The sequence below is a fragment of the Odontomachus brunneus genome, unplaced genomic scaffold, assembly GCF_010583005.1.
Source record: "Odontomachus brunneus isolate Ranch 3 - 2012 unplaced genomic scaffold, Obru_v1 Obru_scaffold_057, whole genome shotgun sequence".
NCBI lineage: Eukaryota > Metazoa > Arthropoda > Insecta > Hymenoptera > Formicidae > Odontomachus > Odontomachus brunneus.
The window spans coordinates 1317799-1338306 of NW_022639507.1; the positions used below are offsets into that span (position 1 = coordinate 1317799).

At 36.4% G+C, this 20508-nt stretch overlaps 1 protein-coding gene across 1 annotated transcript; it reads right to left on the reverse strand.

Moving 5' to 3' along the window:
• Positions 1-3666: 3666 nt before the first annotated feature.
• On the reverse strand, positions 3667-11004 carry LOC116845764 (numb-like protein). The gene is made up of 3 exons (XM_032818824.1): positions 9142-11004; positions 6296-7171; positions 3667-5251 (listed from the first exon to the last, which is right to left on the reverse strand). Exons 1-3 carry the CDS (start codon positions 9482-9484, stop codon positions 5217-5219), a joined length of 1254 nt encoding a protein of 417 aa, XP_032674715.1. The 5' UTR covers positions 9485-11004; the 3' UTR covers positions 3667-5216.
• Between the last annotated feature and the right edge of the window lie 9504 nt (positions 11005-20508).

Here is a 20508-nt window from a genome sequence, read left to right on the forward strand (position 1 = left end):
TATATATATATATATATATATATATATATATATATATATATATATATTCCGATATTCTCTGAGAATATTCTGAGAATATTAAAAAAATATTTCTTATACAATTCATAATTCTACAAAATATTAACCGTAATTTGTTTTTTACATTTTAGACGTAAATTTACATAATCTGTGTGCAATATTCTCAGAATATCCCCAGCATATTGCGTATATATACGAACTTTTGGGATAAATTCCATAATATATGCAGAATCTACGGTATGCATGCAAAATATGATATACTGCCCTTATAGAAATATCATACTAAGAATCATTGATAATTACTTATTATCCAGTATTTTTAATACTGAAAATAAGTAATTATCAATGATTCTTAGTATGATATTTCTATAAGGGTGTATACGATATCCTGAAAATATTCTTAGAATATACGAAATGTATATGAATCCAGTATATACTATTTACGATATCCTCGGTATATTCTCAGAATTACGTAGATGTATGGGAGATTCCGTATGAATTCAGAATATACGGAGAATATCATGTGCTATCTGAGTATTATTCAATATATTCTCTTTTCGATAAAAGTACTGCTAAATGTGACTTGTAACACTTCTAATTGACTATAAGCCACTTTTAGAGGCACTTTCATCGATAAAAGAGTGTTTAAAACAAAAGTTAAAGACGCTGCATGTGTAGCATTTTAAGTAATCGTTATAATTTATCATCAAGAATTGTTGATTTTTTCGAAATGAGATGCGTCTACTGTCGTAGACGATCGTAGACTTTGACTTTTAAGAGAGACGGTGAGTTTTGAAATAATTTTAAAAGAAAAATATTACATACACTATGATAAGTACGTGAATCTTTTAAGGCTTCTAGATCCTCGTATAGGCTGTTCTTGTTTGATGACGTCAGAAGCGAGAATCGCCTATTCATAATTCTTACGTTGAAATAAAAAGATATATTTATATAACGGCACTCGTAATCAATTCAGCAAATTTGTAAACCACTTCGAACGCTCTCTTTTTGTAGTTATAATTAATAAAAAGTCATGAAATTCACATAACAAATTATGAGAAAAGTTTGGTTAAAATCTAAGTTAAAAGTTCTACTAATTTTAATAGCAAAAGGAGAGCGTTCGAAATATCTTATAAATTCGCTGAATAGAAAATGTCGTTTTATGGATATATCTTTTTATTTCAACGTGTAATGTAAAAATTATGACATGCAATTTCTCGCTTCTGATGTTATCAAGCAAATATAGTCGACGCGAGTACCCGGGATACTTTTAAATTCTTTCCTTGCTGTGATGTTGCTCTATAGTTTTACTGCTCAGTTTACAGGTTTCAGTTAAAAAATATATTTTCTACTATGAGAAATCCTTGGTCATTAAACAGTAAGAGAATGAATGGTACTGCATTTGCGACTATTCAGATAGCAGGATGACGTCTAAAGACATTAGAAATGTTATTAATACTTCATTTGATGTCACTTTGTTACCTAAGTGCTTGTACATGACTAGATCCATCTTTTAATTAAAGGCATGCAGGTTAATAGATTGTATTTTTTAAATTCACTGTTACTTTGACTGCATTTAATATGATTTTTTCGACTTTCGATGATATCTTATTATATGACTACGTGAGTGAAATTTTATTTATTTATTTACATTTGATGTTTACTGATGATGACCCAAAGTGAGACCAAAATGTGTTTGTACATTTATATAATACTAAAAAAAAGACACTATTATTAGCTTCAAGATCAGCTCGTTTTGGCTCTTATTCGCCTGAATTTCTGATCATTTATTATTGCAAGAAGATATTCAAGAAGTACGGAATTTTCTATGAGTAACATAGACAAAGCTTTTATCACAGACGCAGAAACATTACACGTGTCGCATAGTAAGTTAAGTCGTGAAAGATTTTCTGTAATTATATATAAAAATAATTATTAATTCGAAAGAAGATACAAATAGTAGTTTGCAATGGGATCTAGAAGCATTTTAATAAAAAGATATTAAATATTACGATATAATTTTTTTATAAATCTTCGAGTGTATTGACAAACATTTCACGTGTGTAAAAGCACAAACGTGCAAAGATATAAGATAGATAAAATATTAGAATAAAGAAAACATATTAGACTGTTAAATAAATAGATTAAAAAATATTCCGCTTTTTTTTAATGAAAAATGGCGATTTATAAGAATGCTTAGAAAGTAAAGAATATTAGATTATCTAAATGTTAATTTTATATGTAATTCCCTTAAGATTGATTTTTCAATAGTAATTTAAACTTAAATCTAAGTTAACTCTGCTTTCTCTTTCTCTCTTTGACAACTTAAATAGTAAGATGATATCAAGTCACCCCAATAAAAAATTTTACACATAATTATGTAGAATCATATAAAATTATATGTAATTTTACATTATTATATATAATTATGTGTGAAATTTGTCCATACATGTTAATACATATTATATATATATATATATATATATATATATATATATATATATATATATATATCATATATATCATATATATATATATATATATAATCATGTATAATTATATCTATAATTTCATATATAGCTTTACATAATTATACATACAATTACATGTAATTATACATAAGATTATACATAACTGTATATAATTATATATAATTTTATGATTATATATAATTATATATAATCATGTATAATTATATCTATAATTTCATATATAACTTTACATAATTATACATACAATTACATGTAATTATACATATGATTATACATAACTGTATATAATTATATATAATTTTATATAATTATATATAATTTTATATGATTATATATAATTATATATAATTATGTATGGACAAATTTTATATATAATTATGCATAAAAAATTTTTCATTGGGACGTCTTCTACAACTTCAATCATTAAAAAATCACCTTATTATTTTGGAAATGTATACCTTACTTGAGAATGTGAATAGAGTTTAAATTTAAATATAAGTTTAAACAATTATTATTAGTTTAAACAACTAATTAAAAATTGGTCCTTCAACATTCTTTTTTCTCCACATAATATTTTTAAAATATTTCAAGAATTGCCAGATAATGTGATTTTTTTAAATTTCCATACAAATTTTTAACAAATATTTAAGTTCAAAATTATTCGTGATTCTTAACAAATATTTAAATTCAAAATTATTCATGAAAAGTATGTTGATATAAAATTAAAAAGTACATATTAAAAGACGCGCGTTATACGCTATTAAATATCGTTGCAATAACGTTTTATAATTAATAATTTTTTGCTTACTAGGTATATGCTTAGTAATCATAAAGAAGTTTATGTTATTATGTATCGAAAAGAATGATCGATTTAAAGATACAAATGTCGCTTTGCATAGCAGGTTCTGGGATCATTTTATATGAGATATTGCGTATTGCGATGCGAATTTGTTACAAAACTTCGAGAATATTGCAACCACGTTTCACATACGCAAAAGTTCAAACAGAAAGTTATCATACAAATAACATATTAGAATAAAGATAACACAATAAATATTGCGAATATTCAGTACTACAAACTTCATTGAATTCATGAATTTAATTGGTGCACACTTTCGGACTTGATTATGATCTAAAAATACAAACCAACCAAATCTGAAAGCCCACTGAGCGTTTAATGAACGGTATTAGTATTGATTATTAGTACACTAATAAGATCAGACTCATTAAATTAATCGGTAAAAATATATTAATGAAAACCGGCGATACGCGAGAATACTCAAAGAGTATGCGCTCGACCCGGAAAGCACGTAGTAAATGAGAGGAATATTGATGTATATAGTATATGAAATATTTATATTTATGAAATTAGTCTTTCTATACAATTGCTAATACGCAGTCATATACTTTTCGCTTTGTTTGAATCGATAAAGAGCGCATGTCGATGAATAATTAAAATTACTCACTAATTCGTATAGAACCTGTGCGAGCTTGCCTTGTTTCGTCGTGAAATATTTCGTAATGCGCCTGACTAATAATAAATAAAGTAACGAATATATATGCGTTGATTTGAGGTGCGAATACGTAACACAGAAATATATTTATATATACATAATATTGTGCCCTTTCCGTTTTTTCCTCTTTTATAATAATAATAATGCGTATATTCGCGTGTATGAATGTTTTATAATTTAGTTTCATGGAAATTTCAGTAATTACTTTAAGGCACACCCCACGGTTTTTCCTTTCATTACCAAAGTAATTTTGTTCTCTCTTCATATTAATATCGTATAAATAACTGTATACTTGTTTGTTGTGTGGATATTCATTAGAACCTAAATTTTATTATGCTTTTTCTCTATTTTTAAGAATAATTAATATGCTAGATGTAGAGGCAATAATCTGTTCTGTACATAATCCTATGTCTTTCTTATGATTCGTTTAAGATAGAAGATAGTGTACCATTCAATAACGATAGCAAAGACAGTAACATTAATAAGAATAACGGGAAAAATGCATAAAGAGATACGCGTACGTGCAGCTCGGCTCCTCTCTCGTCGCTGCGATATAAAAACATGAGTAGCAATGAGTGTCGAAAATAAAACCAAGGCAATATCACTAGCACGTCGCTCACAATTGTTAATATATTTTCCGTATCGACAGCATAATACGTTTTCTTTACTCGCGTGGCTCTTAAATAATAGAAAATCCGCGCGCGCACGCTGAATCGCGAACCTTTCGCTTTCGTTTCTTCTCGTTTTTCATTTTCTTTGATTTCGTTCCGACCTCAACGCAGAGTAGCATCCATAAACATACGATACGACAAAAAGAAAGTGCGTGACGCACATAGACACATCTACCTCTGCCTGCCGCTTGTTATATGCCTAACGTCCTCTATTTACCACTCACGATTGATATAATCTTGCCGATAATATCGATATAAAATACCTATGCTGCCGCGTCGGGCAATTTATGCATTTGTATATGTACAATTACAGTTCTCACCCAGAGTCCAACTTCGTCTAGTTTCGTATCTCTCTACTCACTAAAAGATACTATCGTGTTTTATGAATAAAAAAATACTAATATATCGCATTTCTCCTTCTTCTTCATCGTCATCTTCTTCTTCCTTGTCGTTGCACGGGCAGTGTTTTGTGTGTAGTTTTGTCCACTGATAAGGCACCAACTATTGTGGGATCCTGAGATTCAACCCGCATGCTTCGACAGATTCAGAGGCATATCTGCGCATAGAAGAAGCGAAATAATCGCATGCGACTATACATCGGCACGTAACGATGCATTTCCTTTCGAGAATGCACCGTAATTTACGTACGAATAATATTATATGTTTTATATAAATATTTGTTTCATGACAATAGATACTATCTTATAATAATGTTACTTTTAAAACGCGCACGCATTTTGAACACTTTTTTCTTGATGCAATTTTAGATGCATAGAACGTAATTGGTGATCCGGTTCATCTAATAAGAGAAATTCTGGAAATTTCTTGGAAACAAATTCTCTCATTAGGCTATCGGCTGCATTCCAAATTACATCAAGGAAAAATAAAAGTTCAAACCATTTCGAAGTCCATTGTAAACTTTGTTTCAAAATGGTTTCAATACTTTTTTTATGCAATTAATAGTCCAATGAGTGAATTTAACTTTTAGAAATTCTTTGAAAACAAAATTCTCTTATTAGGTCATCAGTTTCGTTTCAAACTTCATCATGGAAAAAGAAGTGTTCAGACAATTTCAAAGTCTATTGTACATGGTTTTAAAACGATTTGAATATTTTTTTCTTGATGCAATTTGAAATTTAACTTTTAAGAATTTTCCAAAAATAAATTCTCATTGATTCATCAGTTGCACCTCATAAGAAAAAAATACTCAAACTGTTTGGAAATTCAGAGTGTACACTTGATTTCAAAACGGTTAAAACATTTTTGTCTTCATGCAATTTGGGGCGCAGCTGATAGTCCAATGAGTGAACTTGAGAATTCTTTGAAAGCAAAATTCTCTCATTGAATCATGGCTGCGTTCCAAACTGGGTCGAGGAAAAAAAGGTGTTCAAATTTTTTAGTAACCAAAGCCCTTATTCATAATTTTTCTGATTGACTAAATTGAAAACTTTCTGATTGACTTATAAGCACATTTATAAGTATTTTTAATAAAAGAGAGTTCAAAATAAGGATCCCCAAGTCTACTGTTGTAACTAATATATTATAGATAGATATAATAGATAACAGATAAGATAACGAACCGATAGTTGATCCGACATACCTGAAGGGGGTGTGAGAGTTTGTTCCCTGTAGTCTTTGTAGTGATGAACGGGCGGGGATGGTGGATGAGGATGCGGCGGCGCGTACAGTGGCATGGGAGGTGCATAGTGGACGGGAGACGGATAATGCATCCACAAGGGTGCCCTGTACGGTCCGGGGGGCAACATCGGCAATCCGTAGAGCGGATGATGAACGGACGTATTGCTGGAGCCGATGTAAGGGTCGATTCGTACTCGCGGATAAGCATTGTTGCTCGATGAGTATTTCACAGGCTGTTGTTGTTGTTGCTGCTGCTGCTGCTGCTGTTGTTGCCGCTCGTCCGGCTTCAGCAGATTCCTCAAGAAGCCTGGTTCAGCCGAATTCGGCTTGTCCTCGCCTAGAATACTCGTTATACTGTATGACGACAGCTGCTTCGAAGTGGGAGTCGGCGCGCTCGTCGTCGTGCAGGCCGTCGGTTGCGGAGTGGCCCTCCTCTTGGACGCTTGGTCCTCCAACGAGACTCTCTCCAGCTCACGCAGTATGCGTTTGCGTGGTGACACAACATTCGGGTCCAGCAGGCGCGCCAATTTGTCGATGATTAGACTGAGGACCTTGCCCGATGACGACGACGACGAGGACGACGATGAGGTGCCGTTCAATTTACGCGACGCTCTCGAATAAGCGGCCGTCGACTCCGGGATGAGTGCGGCGGTCGTGGAATCGAACGGGCGTCTGCGTTTCTTCGCTATCAAGCGAGGATGCGCACACAAGCGAATCTTAGGGTTTCGACGATAATAGAAATTAAATTCTGTGGTTATCCTGCGTCGGGGATGAGTCTGCTTCCAGCAATGATCTCTCTGCCAGGGGCTGGACTGCACCGACGAGTTGTCGTCTGAAACTAAGAGCAGAATATAGCACGCGAGTTCTTTATATTACTTGTGAATTCTTCTTGAGTGTATAGTTGTAATGAGAAAGAAAGCTATATCGTAAGACACAAAGATAACGATTGAATCAGTCACTTGTGGCTTTAACAAGTGTGATAAGTACTGGATGAGTAGTAGGAAACATCAATATTTATTGTGATTTTATTCTCGCGATTATTGGATATATGTATACAATCCCAATATGTAATCCCAATAGACATAATCTATTGCGTCATTGCATCAACATTGCAGCAGCATTGTATCAACATTATAATCTCTCATTCAACAACGCAAATTAATGTAACACATATTGTATGTAATAGTTATACATTATGTTGAATAAGAAATTATAACATTGATGTAATACTACTGTCAGTTGATGTTTTTACAGAGCTACTGGTTAACGTGCTTTTAGAAGATAACAATTAAATCAGTCGTTTGTGGTTTTGAAAAGTATGATAAGTGTATTAGATGAGTAATAGGAAGCATCAATCTTTCTTATGGTTGCGATCTCATGGTTGGACATCTGTACAATATGTAATCCCAGTAAACCAACTATCAGTAGTATTACATTGACACTATAATCTTCCACTCAGCAATGCAAGTGCAATGTAACACATGTTGTATGTAAAAATTACATTGTTAAATGAGAAACAACATTGATATAATACTACTATTAATTGGTGTCAAAATACTGGTTAATGTACTCTCAAAAGATAATATTTGAATCAGTCATTTATGGAAAGTGTGATAAATATACTATGTGAGTAATAGAAAGTATCAATATTTCTTGTGATTGTTAGATTTCTGTGCACAGTATGTAATTTCAGTAAACACCAACCCCATCAGTAACATCAATATTATAATCTTTCACTCAGCAATGCAAGAGCGATATAACATACTGTATATAATAATTGCATCGTTAAGTAAAAAACATAACATTGGTATAATGTTGCTGTCAGTTAATGTTGGAATATTAGTTAACGTACTTTTAGAATATTTGAGTCAATCATTTATGGTGTTGGAAAGTGTGATAAGTATACTATGTGAGTAACAGAAAGCATCGATCTTTCTTGTGATTGTTAGATTTCTATGCAATATGTAATTACCAGTAAACACCAACCCTATCAGTAGCATTACATCAATATTATAATCTCCCACTCAGCAATGCAAGTACAATGTAAGATACTGTACATTGCTGAGCGAGAAACATAACATTAATATAATGTTACTATTAGTTAGTATTGGAATACTAGTTAATGTACTTTTAGAAGATAATATTTGAATCAATCATTTATGGCATTGGAAAGTGTGATAAGTATACTATGTGTGTAACAGGAAACGTCAATCTTGTGATTGTTAGATTTCTGTGCAATATGTAATTCCAGTAAACACCAACCCCATCAGTAGCATTATATCAATATTATATGCTTCATTCTTTTTAACTACATTGCTGAACTAGTGCAATAAGTTAGAGTGAGAGAAGGTATGTTTAGGCCTGTTCTCTGTAGTTGCACTGCTGAACTGGTGCAATATATTGAAGTGAGACGAATATATGTTTCCTCATTCTAACTTATTGCACTAGTTCAGCAGTGCAGCTACAAAGAACAGGCCTTTTGTTTCACTCTAACTTATTGCACTAGTTTAGTAATGCAGCTGAAAAGAACAGACCGATAATCTCCCACTCAAGCAACGAAAGTGTAATGTAACACATATTGGCTGCGTTCAGCAGAGAAAGCTGCTTTGCAACTGTTGTAAAATTCGTGAATCTGATTGGAGTATGCTCTTAATTTTGGTTAAATCCAAGAGCATGTACCAATCAGATTCACGAATTTTACAACAGTTGCAAAGCAGCTTTCTCTGCTGAACGCAGCCAATATTGATGTCATGCTACTGTCACCGTTGGTGTTTACTGAGATACTGGTTAATATGCTTTCAGACCTACCACTAAGAGATGTAGAGCTCTCCTGGCGATTTGGGATCGTACTAGCAGGTGGCCAAAACGTTTTCTTTGGCACAGGGAACCACGTGGTCTTCTCGCCATCCCTGCGGTGGGACAGCTCCAGAATGAACTTTCCATCCTTGAAGAATTTCAAACGGCCACCAGGAGTCGGTAGGAGGTTATTATCGATGCGCGCCTCCGCGTGGTGAACTGGCTGGGGATTCGAATTTTTACCGTTTGCCTTGGCAAGGGTCGGGTGCAATGTAGGGGGATCACGCGAGCACATCTCTGTCGTGCCCCTCACGTGACCTGCGTGAGCATGACATTCTGCTGACTTTTCACGCATGCTGATACTTTACCGGTATCCATTTTCCTCCGCTTGGCCTCTCATACTTCGACTTCTCAGCATTCGAGATAGGACGACACAGTTTATATGTCCACCGTGGTTCCGCTCGATTCAGAGATAATCAAACACACATGCCAGAGTTGCCGCAACATTCAGACCCAGTGAAAAACATGTTACTACTCTCAGCAATTTTTTCTCTCTCACTCTCTGTCTTTTCTCTTCTCTTTCAGAGAAACCAAAATCTGCAAGTTACAAAGTCCGAGGCACACGTATCATATTGACAAGTAGCAAATGAAAACAACAGCGTGCATGACGGGCCGTCGCGAAAGTCGCCGAGCATAGCCGCGGAACAGCCGGAGAGAATTGCAGGCGAGGTCGTGCTGGCACAACTCGGCAGACCCGACGACGGTCTACAAGACAGGCGAACTCGTAAGCAGTGCATGTGTCCTCCGTGTCCTCGCGCTCGGTGTCACAGTGTTGTCGTCGTCACCGCGTACGCCAGCGCACAGGCTCCGGGCCGACTAGCAAGCGACATTTTAGTCTCCCCTCGCACTCGGGGAAAACGCGCGACGGTCACGGCGAGTGGGCTCGCTCGCTCGCTCGCGACGACGCCAGGTCACACAGCACCGGGGATCAGATCGTCACGAGCGCACGCCGTCGGCAGGACGGCAGGAGCGCGCGACTCGTGGCACGCTACGCGCAGGCACGTATCCGCGCCCGGAGAAATCCGGTGTGCGTGAGAGCGGCAGCGGCCGCCAGCCAGACGGACAGACACCCACCCACCCACGCATGCACGCACGCACGCACGCAGGCACGCACGTACGTACGCACGCACGCACGCACGCACCTACCGCCTTCCGCTTTTATTTCGCCGCGGCCGTGGCGCGGCGCATCGTCCCGAGGACCGTCGTCAGCGGAGACGTCGTACGCGTCGAACGTTGTCGCGCGTCACCGCGGCGGACGCGGGCGCGTACGCCGGAGCGAGCGTAGCACGTAACGAACACAACGTGTGGATGGTGGACGACGGGCAGCACTCCGCAGCAGTGGAAGACACTACTCGGCCGTGACACATGTGTTTCACCTCGGCCGCGAGCGTGTCCGCGTGTACACGTATATGCGTGAGACGCGCCCCGACGAGCCGCGACGGTAGCAGGCCGCTCGTCGACCCGCTCTCGTGGTAGGAACGCGCGTCCGCCGTCCGTTTCCTTCCGCGTGATTCTTGTCGCGCCGCCGCCGTCGCGTCGTCACTGTCGTCGTCGTCGTCGTCGTTGCCGCCGCCGCCGCCGTCGTCGTCGTAGGAGGAAATAAAAAAAGCCAAGGGAGAAAATCTCTGGCCTTCGTGTCAACGGTATCGACCCTTCTCATCGACAACACTGGCGGTGGTGGCGGTTCGCGGTCCGCGCGTTCCTGCGTTTCTGCACGCGCGGTCAGTCCGACTCCCACGAGAGTAGTGGGACTCCGACAGCTTTCCTGTCTCTCTCTCTCTCTCTCTCTCTCTCTCTCTCTCACTTTCTTTCTCTCTCTTCTCTCGCTCTTTCGCGCGCGACTGCCGGAGAGAGAGCCTTCTCTCGGCGGCTGCTCCGGGACCGGACACGAACCGCTGCAATTTCACTGATTTCGGATCGCGATAACCGCCTCACGCGATAACGATCCCCCGCGAGACAGTGCGGCGCGCGCGTAAGGTCGGTTTTCGCGTGGCTATAGCCTCGGAAACTGAACTCCGCCGAAATATACCGGTTTCACCGCTTGCTCTCGGCCCGCCCGCCGTGGGCTATTACGGCGAACCGATTATATCGGAATTTCATTGCGCGCCTTGGAACGCGTCAGGACGGGCTTTCGCATTTCCCTCGTGAGCAGAGGCTCCACCGAAGCTTTTCGGTTTCCCCGACGCCTCTTGTATAATCGCTCTCGCGCGTCGTGACTTTTCGCAGTTTTACGCCTCGTTTATGTCAAAGCGCGACTCGTTCCGATCGTTCTCTGCGAGTCCGCCGTCGTTACTTGCACTCTGCGCGCTTGGAGGAAAGTGGACGCGCGCTCGGGTGAGAGCGAGAAGCAGCGAACGCAGTGTAGAAAGTGCGGTGGAAATGCGAGCGGACCTAATCCGGATTCCCGCTTCTCTGCGCGAGCGCATGAGCCGCGCGCTCGTATGAAAAAGTACGAAACGCGATACTTTAGCAGGAAATAAACGATGAAAATTGTGGTCATCCGGTAAACATCAGTTAATAGTAATATTATATCGATGTTAGAATTTTGTATTCAACAATGTAACTATTACATTCATCGTATCTCAAGTGACTAGGTAAAAGACGTGATAACATCAAAGTAGGGATAAAATGACCAAATCATGACCGTACAGTGAGTTTTCGAAGTTGGGAAGTTAACATTTCTTTTTTATTTTTTATATTTAATTTTACTATCAATTTTTTATTATTTTTTTAAATTTTCGAGCTTTTTTATAGTTGTATATTAATTTAGAGTTTTAATTGTATATTAATTTTATATATTTAATTATTATATATATATATATATATATATATCCCTCACAGCAATTAATATCTATGGGATATCTATGGAATATACTAAAATCATCGCGGATATGCGATGATTTATATCTCAATCTCCTGATAATATCATCAGTATATCATAATAAATAAATTTCGAAAATATCCCTGTATACAATATCCAAGAGATATCTTATCTCAAATATGATAATGTGTAAAATATATCGTACAGACATCCTAAAGATGGGTATAAGATATAAAGCATGTACATAGCTAGAGACAGGCATCTTTTTATTAATATTTCGAAAACTATAGGAAATGCACAAGTGACTATGAAGCATATACATCTCGCTGTTTTTCGTCGGTGTGAGTTTTCCATCCGGTTTAACCGCCGTTACATTAAGACCCCAGTAAGCAAATTGAGCGCAGACTGCGCGCAAATTGGCAGCAAATTTGATCAAACATTTACACCAAAACCATAGCCATGTCCCATTCATCTACGGTTTTGGTGACAGAGCTTGCTATTGGGCTATTGCTGCAGATTTGCAGCAAAAACCGCGCAGAGCCTGCAGCGCAGCAAGGTCTGCGCAGTTTCTGCCGCCAATCTGCCGTCAGATTGCTACAAACTCTGTACGGTTTTTACTGTAAATCTGCAACAATTATCCGACAACAGGCTCTGTAGCATATCTAGCGACAGTTTGGCAGTAAGATTTGATATAATAGATCTTGCATCAAATTTGTTATCTATTTGCCATCAAAAATTGGTAGCAAGTCCTGCTCGAAATCTGTTCGCGCAGGTTTGGCTATCTGGGACGTGTTCGAACACGTTCGGACCTGTGATTCTTTTGAGAAACGTACCTTTTGATACTTTGATGAAAGGGCCACAAAAAAGGTCTGAATCCAAGTAAAATGAACAGAGAGAGAGAGAGAGAAAGAGAGAGAGACAGTTTTCCTAACCTTAATAGTGGTCAACTTTGTCGGTTAATATTTCGCTTCGCAGTAGAGAGCGACGAGTTTGTCAAATGAAAAAGTCGTTTCTCGTGCAAAAATGCGTCGATTGAATCTACTTTCATCGAAAGGTGAGGGGCCTAACTGAATAATTACCGAGAGCAAAACTTTTTCTCTTTCAGAAAAGCTAAAAATGTGGCATTACTTGCGACTAATAAAAAAATGACTCCAACACAACTGCAACTTATATTGCACGAGGATATCATAACATCTCACGTGAATAAATTAACATTAAATTTATGATTAATAACATTTGCATTAATTCATATAACATTCCTATTATAGGTGATAACTTGTAATTATTAGATAATATATATAAACAGAATACTTATAACAACCTATCAGTAAACATCTGTTAGTTGTAATTCCTGATTGAACAATATAGGTTTTATACAACCTGTGTATTATACAATAACACTAAGAGATATTCCAATTCATGTAAAAAATCTGAAAAAATTATGAGAATTTTCTGAGATTCTGAGAAATCTTTCCAGCAGAGATATATTTATTGTATTTGGTGTAATTCTATTTTGTATAATTTCAGCTATAATACTAATGTCTACATTATATTGATAATTGTTTAATATGTATATAAATTAGGATATCGGTATAAAATTGACTTACTAAGTACATTTTGTACTAGTTATATATTTATTGATATGCATATTAAGTAAGCAGTATAAATTTAGTCATTATTATTATCAAAAACATCCTTCCTCATATATCCAGATTATCTACCATAATCATCACTAATATATTTGTAAAATATACGTGTAATATATCTTCCGGGGTTTTCCTGTACACGACAATAATCAGAGATCTCAGGGATATCATACAAGTATATTTCGCTACAATATGTATACGTGTTCTATGATATCTATACGTGTTCGTAACTGCGGACATTAGTGTATTCTAGTAATATCTCTCATATATCCATGACTTCTATGGGATATCTGTAGGATATTGCAATATCCCGGCAGAATATCTTTAGGAAATTCCATAGATTTCCCTTTGCTATGTGAGATATATATAAAGTTTAAAATTAATGACTTATAAAATAAATTTAATTAAATTATAGATTGTAATTTTAGAACTATAGGAAATGCACAAGTGACTATGGAGCATATACATCTCGCTGTTTATCGTCGGTGTGAGTTTTCCATCCAGTTTAACCGCCGTTACATTAAAACGTGTTCGAACACGTTCGGACCTGTGATTCTTTTGAGAAACGTATCTTTTGAGAAACATACCTTTTGATACTTTGATGAAAGGGCCGGAGTTCCGTTTCATTTCGCTTGTCGTTCGGACGTTTTTCTTTGTGCTCCTGAAATATCGGTTGTATTTGTTACAAAGTTCGACCCGAGAATTCAATCTGATAGGTTTTTGACACTCCAGATTTAAATTAGGCTTTGTTATCTTTGCCTTCCTTCTGGCGAGATGATTGAGGAGGAAAAGGATGAGGAGACGAGGATGATTGTTTCACCAATCGCAGTGGATCCTCCTGCATCTGGAGGGAACTTCGGATGTTCTCCCATCTGATATCACCATGGATAAACAACCTGACATGGAAAGCTGCTCATCTCCTGTTTTGGATACACCAACCTTTTCCAAAGTTCATTTTAAAAGGAAGAAAGCTAGATCAATTTCTGAAAATATCGATTTACATGGTAATAAATCTCAGTTTAAAAGTCAACTTCTGAGGAAGAAGTCTTTGTCTGAATTACCAATTAACACACCCAGGGATGTTGTGATCCCAGAAAGAATTTCGAGTCTCATCGGCCAAAAATACAGGGCTGAATCTATGGCGCCGTATACGGTTTATTTGGAGTTTATGAAAATCGACGACCTTTCCCGGGACCATCTTTGTTTTCCATCGCAGTCTCCGGGAATATTAAAACTCGGGAAAAAATTGTTTACTTTTGCGTCTGCCTTTCTCAGGGTCGCGACTGATTTCCGAAGAAATGGTAAATCGCGATATTCTCTTAATTTTCACAACTTTATATATGCCAACAACTTTATCGGTTTGATGTGGTCGAATAGATTTGAAGTTTTTTCCTCGGAAATGTGGTATGCATACGCTCCTACTTTCAAAGTTTATAAACAAATGATCCTTAGAGGCTTCGATGATTTCGACTTTAATTTTATACGATTTTATACGATTTATACTTTAATCATTATAATATTTATAATATTATAATGATTTTGACTGTAATTTTATACGGCATAATCTTGTGCCTTACCCAGGTTCTGAGAATTCCTGGATACCACCCATAAAAATAGAAAGAATTAAAAAACGGATTCTTAATTCTGACACGGGCAAGGTCGAATTGATTGATTCCAACATTATATGCGCAACGTTTAATTACACAAATACCCCGAAAATTGCTTATTTTCTCGGTAGAAATACTTATCTAACACCCTTTATATCCAGTGTTCGTAGATGTACTTTATATCAAAGATTTGGTCATTCTAAACGTTTGTGCAAATCTAAATTAGATATCCCTATTTGTGAATTCTGTGGTCGTAATGATCACCCTGTGGGTGGATGCAAGGAATCCTTCCCGAACTGTATAAACTGTGCTCATGCAGGTCTGTCTAATACGGCTCACCGAGCTTCGGATTGGATATGTTCGATTTATATACGTCAGGGAGGTTTGCAAGGTCATGGCATATCTCGCTCTTGACTTTAAGGAAGCTACTTTGTATATCGAAAAATACGGATATATACCTAATGAGGAAACAACATCATCCCCTCCACCTCCAACCATGGCGGATTTCCTACCAACTTTTAACAAAGCTAGTTACGCTAAAGTTCTTAAATAGAAACTTAGTGTGTCCGCTTTTCGTTCAGTCAGTTATACACAATCACTTAATTTTCCCCAGGGTAATAATCGAGAACGTAAGATTCCTATAAACCTTCCCTCCTCCCTTTTGCAATCTGATAATTCGAATCCTGTAACTCAAGCATCTCCTACCTTTGGAATATCTCTCCTCGTAACTTTAAAAGATCTAGTTCTTCTTTAGAGAAGAAGACACCCTCTCCTGGACCTTCTAAGGATTTTTCACACATACCTATTTCGGAAAGACTTTTTTCAAAAGTCTTCACCAAAAAATCAGACTCCATAGTCCCTCCGTCTAAAAAACCTAGGTTCCAACAGGACCATAATCCTAGACTTGATTTTTCCATTAATTCACCTTCATCATTAAACCTTCAAACTAATATGTTATTAAACTTACGTGGCCTTGTTGCTAAGACAATCTTTCAAAATGAAAATTTTGAATTACTCAATGCTCTGAAAAAACTAAAATAAACGCACTTATTGGCGAACTTCTCTCTTTTACAGTAGGCGCGTAACTTCTTCGTTAATTAATTCTACTATTTTATCCGCTTTTATATTATAGATATTTTAAATACTTTTATGGACTTTAATCAATTGATAGTCTTACAATGGAATTGCAGATCTATCCATGCTCAATTTTCTGATTTATCTTTCTTAATTAGACGATTTTCTCCTCATATTATTTGCTTGTCAGAATCTTGTTTAAATACTCATTATTTATCTACTCTTCCTAACTATAACTTTGTATTTAAACAGCTAACGCCTACTTACAGTGGTGTTATGATTTTTGCTGATAGGAAGTTTTCCATTAAAGAAATTAATATGATAGCTTTTTGTTTTGCTGATTCATTTGACGTAGAAATTTGTGGAATATCTATTAATATTCAGGATAACAATTTTTTACATATTTTTTCTGTATACAGTCCTCCACGTAATAATCGACCTAATTTACCACACAATTTTTGGAATCGTTGTTTCAGTTTATTCAGTGGTTATTCACACTGTTTAATTACGGGCGATTTTAACGCTCATTACAACTCTTGGCTGTCTACTCCGGGGGCTCAATGTGATCGCATGGGTAGATGCATTGAGTCCGCTATTATTCAACATGACTTCAGTCTTCTGAACAACGGTTCTCTGACATGGTTCTCCGCAAATAGGCAGAGTAAATCTGCGGTAGATTTAACCGCCGTTACGCCTTCCTAATATTGGGCTCTACTTGGAAAACTATAGATGATAGTCTACGTAGCGATCATCTTCCAATTATTATTACTTTAAATGATACTTCGCCAATGTTTGTCCTAACTAGACCTCACTTGAATTTGTCTCAATTGAATTAGGACAAATTTCATCTTGAAATCCCTAATTTCAATTTCTCTCACTTAAATGCTATTCATCTTTGTCTAGATAGATATTCAATATTTTATTCTTTTATTATTCAATCTTTATTATATTCTGGAACAAGATTGATGTCAAATGCTAAACCAAGCAAGCGTAACCCCAACTATTGGTGTAATTCAGACTGCGACTTATATTATAAGGAGAAACTTGATGTCTTTAAAAAATTTAAATCCTCACCAAGTCCTGAGAACTTTCAGGTATTTAAACAAGTTGAAAATAAAATTCGCGGGACATTACTACATGTTAAACGCACTAGTTTCCGTAATTTTTATGGAAATCTTAGTTTCGACACTGATATCTCCTTTACCTGGAAAATTATTTCCGCTTTTAAAAAGAGATCTTTCGCTGGTCATTCGACTACGAATTTTCCGTCGGATAAAACGTTTTCAGCTGTCCTAAGGTCTTACGATTCGATTGCTCCCTCTTCATCTGATATTTCTGATACTAGTCTTTCTTCCAGATTTAACCTCTGGAATAATAAAATTCGTATTATAAAGTTACCTAATTATATTCTTAATATTCTCTTAAATAAACTGAGAGATAAATCACCTTCAAATGTTTTCTTCAACTCCCCCATCACTTGGGAGGAATTTGATGTGGCTATATCTCATCTTAAGGTAAATTCTCCAAGCCCTGATTTTATCTCAAATAAAATCCTTATAAAGTTTCCTAATATCTTAAAGCTTCAGTTATGAAAACTATTTAATCTTTTTTAATTTGTTTTTTAATTCCGGAATATATCCACAAGACTGGAAGGAACTTCATGTAATCTTTTTACCTAAACCTAATTCTCTAAAGTTTCATCCTATATCTTTGATTTCCAATATTGCAAAAATTTTTGAAAAAATTATTCAAAGTCATTTAAATTGGTGGGCGGAGAACCATACTTTTTTTAGCACCAAAACAGTTCGGGTTTCGAAAGGGCAAATCATATTCTGATAACCTCTTATATCTTTACAGTAACATTAAAATTGCATTTGTTAAAGGTGAATTTTTACTTGCTCTGTTTGTGGATATTAAAGGAGCTTTCGATAATGTTAACCCATTTATTCTAATTTCGATTCTGTTTTATTTGGGTGTTCCTCCAAAATTTTTAATTTTCTTACAACACATGCTGATTGATAGAAAAATGGAAGCCTTTTATAATGGTCAATCATTGGGGAGGAGGATGGTTAGTAACGGTGTTTCCCAGGGTTCGGTTTTGAGTCCTATTCTGTTCGGTATATATTCTTCTTTGATCTTGGATTCTTTATCCTCTGAAATTAATACCTTGATGTATGCCGATGATTTGGTTATTTTTGTTCGGCAAATGTCTCTTCCTCAAGCCTTTTTTCTTCTTCAGCGCGCTCTTGAAAAAATCAACAAGTTCTCTGCTTTTTAAAATTACAGATTGCTCCTGAAAAATCTGCCATCTGTATTTTCTCTCACACGAATCCTACAGTCAATCGGATTGTCGTTAGTAATAAGTTGCACATAAAGGTTAGAAATAATAACATTCTTATAGTCTAATCTGTCAAATTTCTGGGCATATGGTTAGATAATAATTTAAAAATGTCGACTCATATAAGAAGCCTGCCACGGACATTAAAAAGAGGATTGATGTGCTTAAGGCAATCGCGGGAATTACATGGGGAGCACATCCCTCATTACTTCTTACGGTATATAAATCACTAATTCGCTCTCTTATTGACTATTCACTCCCCTTCTTATTGGAAGTTAATCACTCCAACTTTTCTATCTTAGATAGGTTGCAGTTTGCGGCGCTTAGAGTTGTTAGCGGATTGATGTCTACTACTCCTACCAATGTGATCCTTCATATCAACGAGGAACTGGATCTACGTACTCGTGCTTCGTTTCTTATGTCAAAAATGATTGCGAAAGTACTTACAATCGATACGCATCCCCTTCTTTCCTTGTGGACGTCATGGTTGTGTTCTAATATTATCAACCTCGCAGATATTAACTCTAAGTTCCTCTTCATGGTTTAAGGGAATTGTTGCATCGCATTCTCCTCAATTATTCACCTTTCCATTTTCTGGTGCTTTAAACTTTGATCTTCCAACTAGACTTTGCATAATTCATACTGATATAGACTTTGGAGCTCAATTTCTTAACTTGAAAAGGCTTACTCAAATCGATAGAAATTTTAATGCATCTTTACTTGCTATCTATAATCTGTCAAATCTCATCTCGGAATCGTGCCGCACAATGAGTAAGGCGGATGTTATATTTGAGGATAGTCTGAAGTTATATCCTAACTATCACGTTGTTTTCACCGACAGCTCGAAGAAGGTTGATGGTCTTGGAGGGTACGCCTGTTACTTTGAATGGAATAAAAAATGCATTATGGGCTCTATAAATAGTTATTTCTCTATTTTCGAAATCGAAGCCTTAGCTATTATCAAAGTCATTTATTATATAAAATCACAAATTGGGACTGATTATTTAATCGTTACCGATTCTAAGAGCGTAGTAACAGCTATATGTGATCAAGAAACTCTTATTCTCGGCCAATAACTTTGGTAGTAATATAATTATTACCTGGGCCCCTGGGCACATTAATCTTTATGGCAATGATCTAGTAGACTTTCTCGCATCGCAGGCAGCACAACAAAGTACAAACCTTGTTGCTCAGCATGAAAATCGCTATTTTTATTCTAACTTCTGTTCAGCAACTTTGAAACACTATAAACAGTTTTCATACTCTATATTGGAACAAACTGCTTCATATAAAGGCTACAGATACTTTAATAGAACCAGAAATAAAGAGTTATCAAATCCATGGTACAAGCAATTTAAGCATATTCCTAGGAAGTATATTGTTATAATCAATAGACTCATTCCATACTGGTTGTAACTTACATCTATTCGATAAAGGCATTACTACAGAAAAATCCTGCCCATGTGGTCACGATTCTCAATCAGCGAATCACCTTTTTTTTGAGTGCATTGACTATAAAAGGCATTCTGATATATTGCTGTTGGATCTACACAAATTTAATCTTTCAAGGGACATACATGAACTCGCATTCATTGAAACACCGATCGTTTTAGACATCATTGAAACACCAATTGTTTTAGACATCATTTGTAAATTTTTAAGAAACTCGGATATCAGTACTTGAATTCAGCGGTCATTGATCTAATGGCTGTTCAAATCTGTTGGAAACACCAGATGGCGATGGATTCTATTCGGGGCCAAATCAAGAAGGAAGAATGAAAGGGCCGCAAAAAAGGTCTGAATCCAAGTAAAATGAACAGAGAGAGAGAGAGA

Bases quoted from the DNA above. Each gene is read 5' to 3' on its own strand.
- LOC116845764 (XM_032818824.1), bottom strand. From the start codon at position 9,484: ATGCGTGAAAAGTCAGCAGAATGTCATGCTCACGCAGGTCACGTGAGG. The intron at 7,172-9,141 runs GTAGGTCTGAAA...TTCTGCTCTTAG, and splicing joins GAGCTCTACATCTCTTAGTG to TTTCAGACGACAACTCGTCG. The intron at 5,252-6,295 runs GTATGTCGGATC...TTCTATGCGCAG, and splicing joins AACTCTCACACCCCCTTCAG to ATATGCCTCTGAATCTGTCG.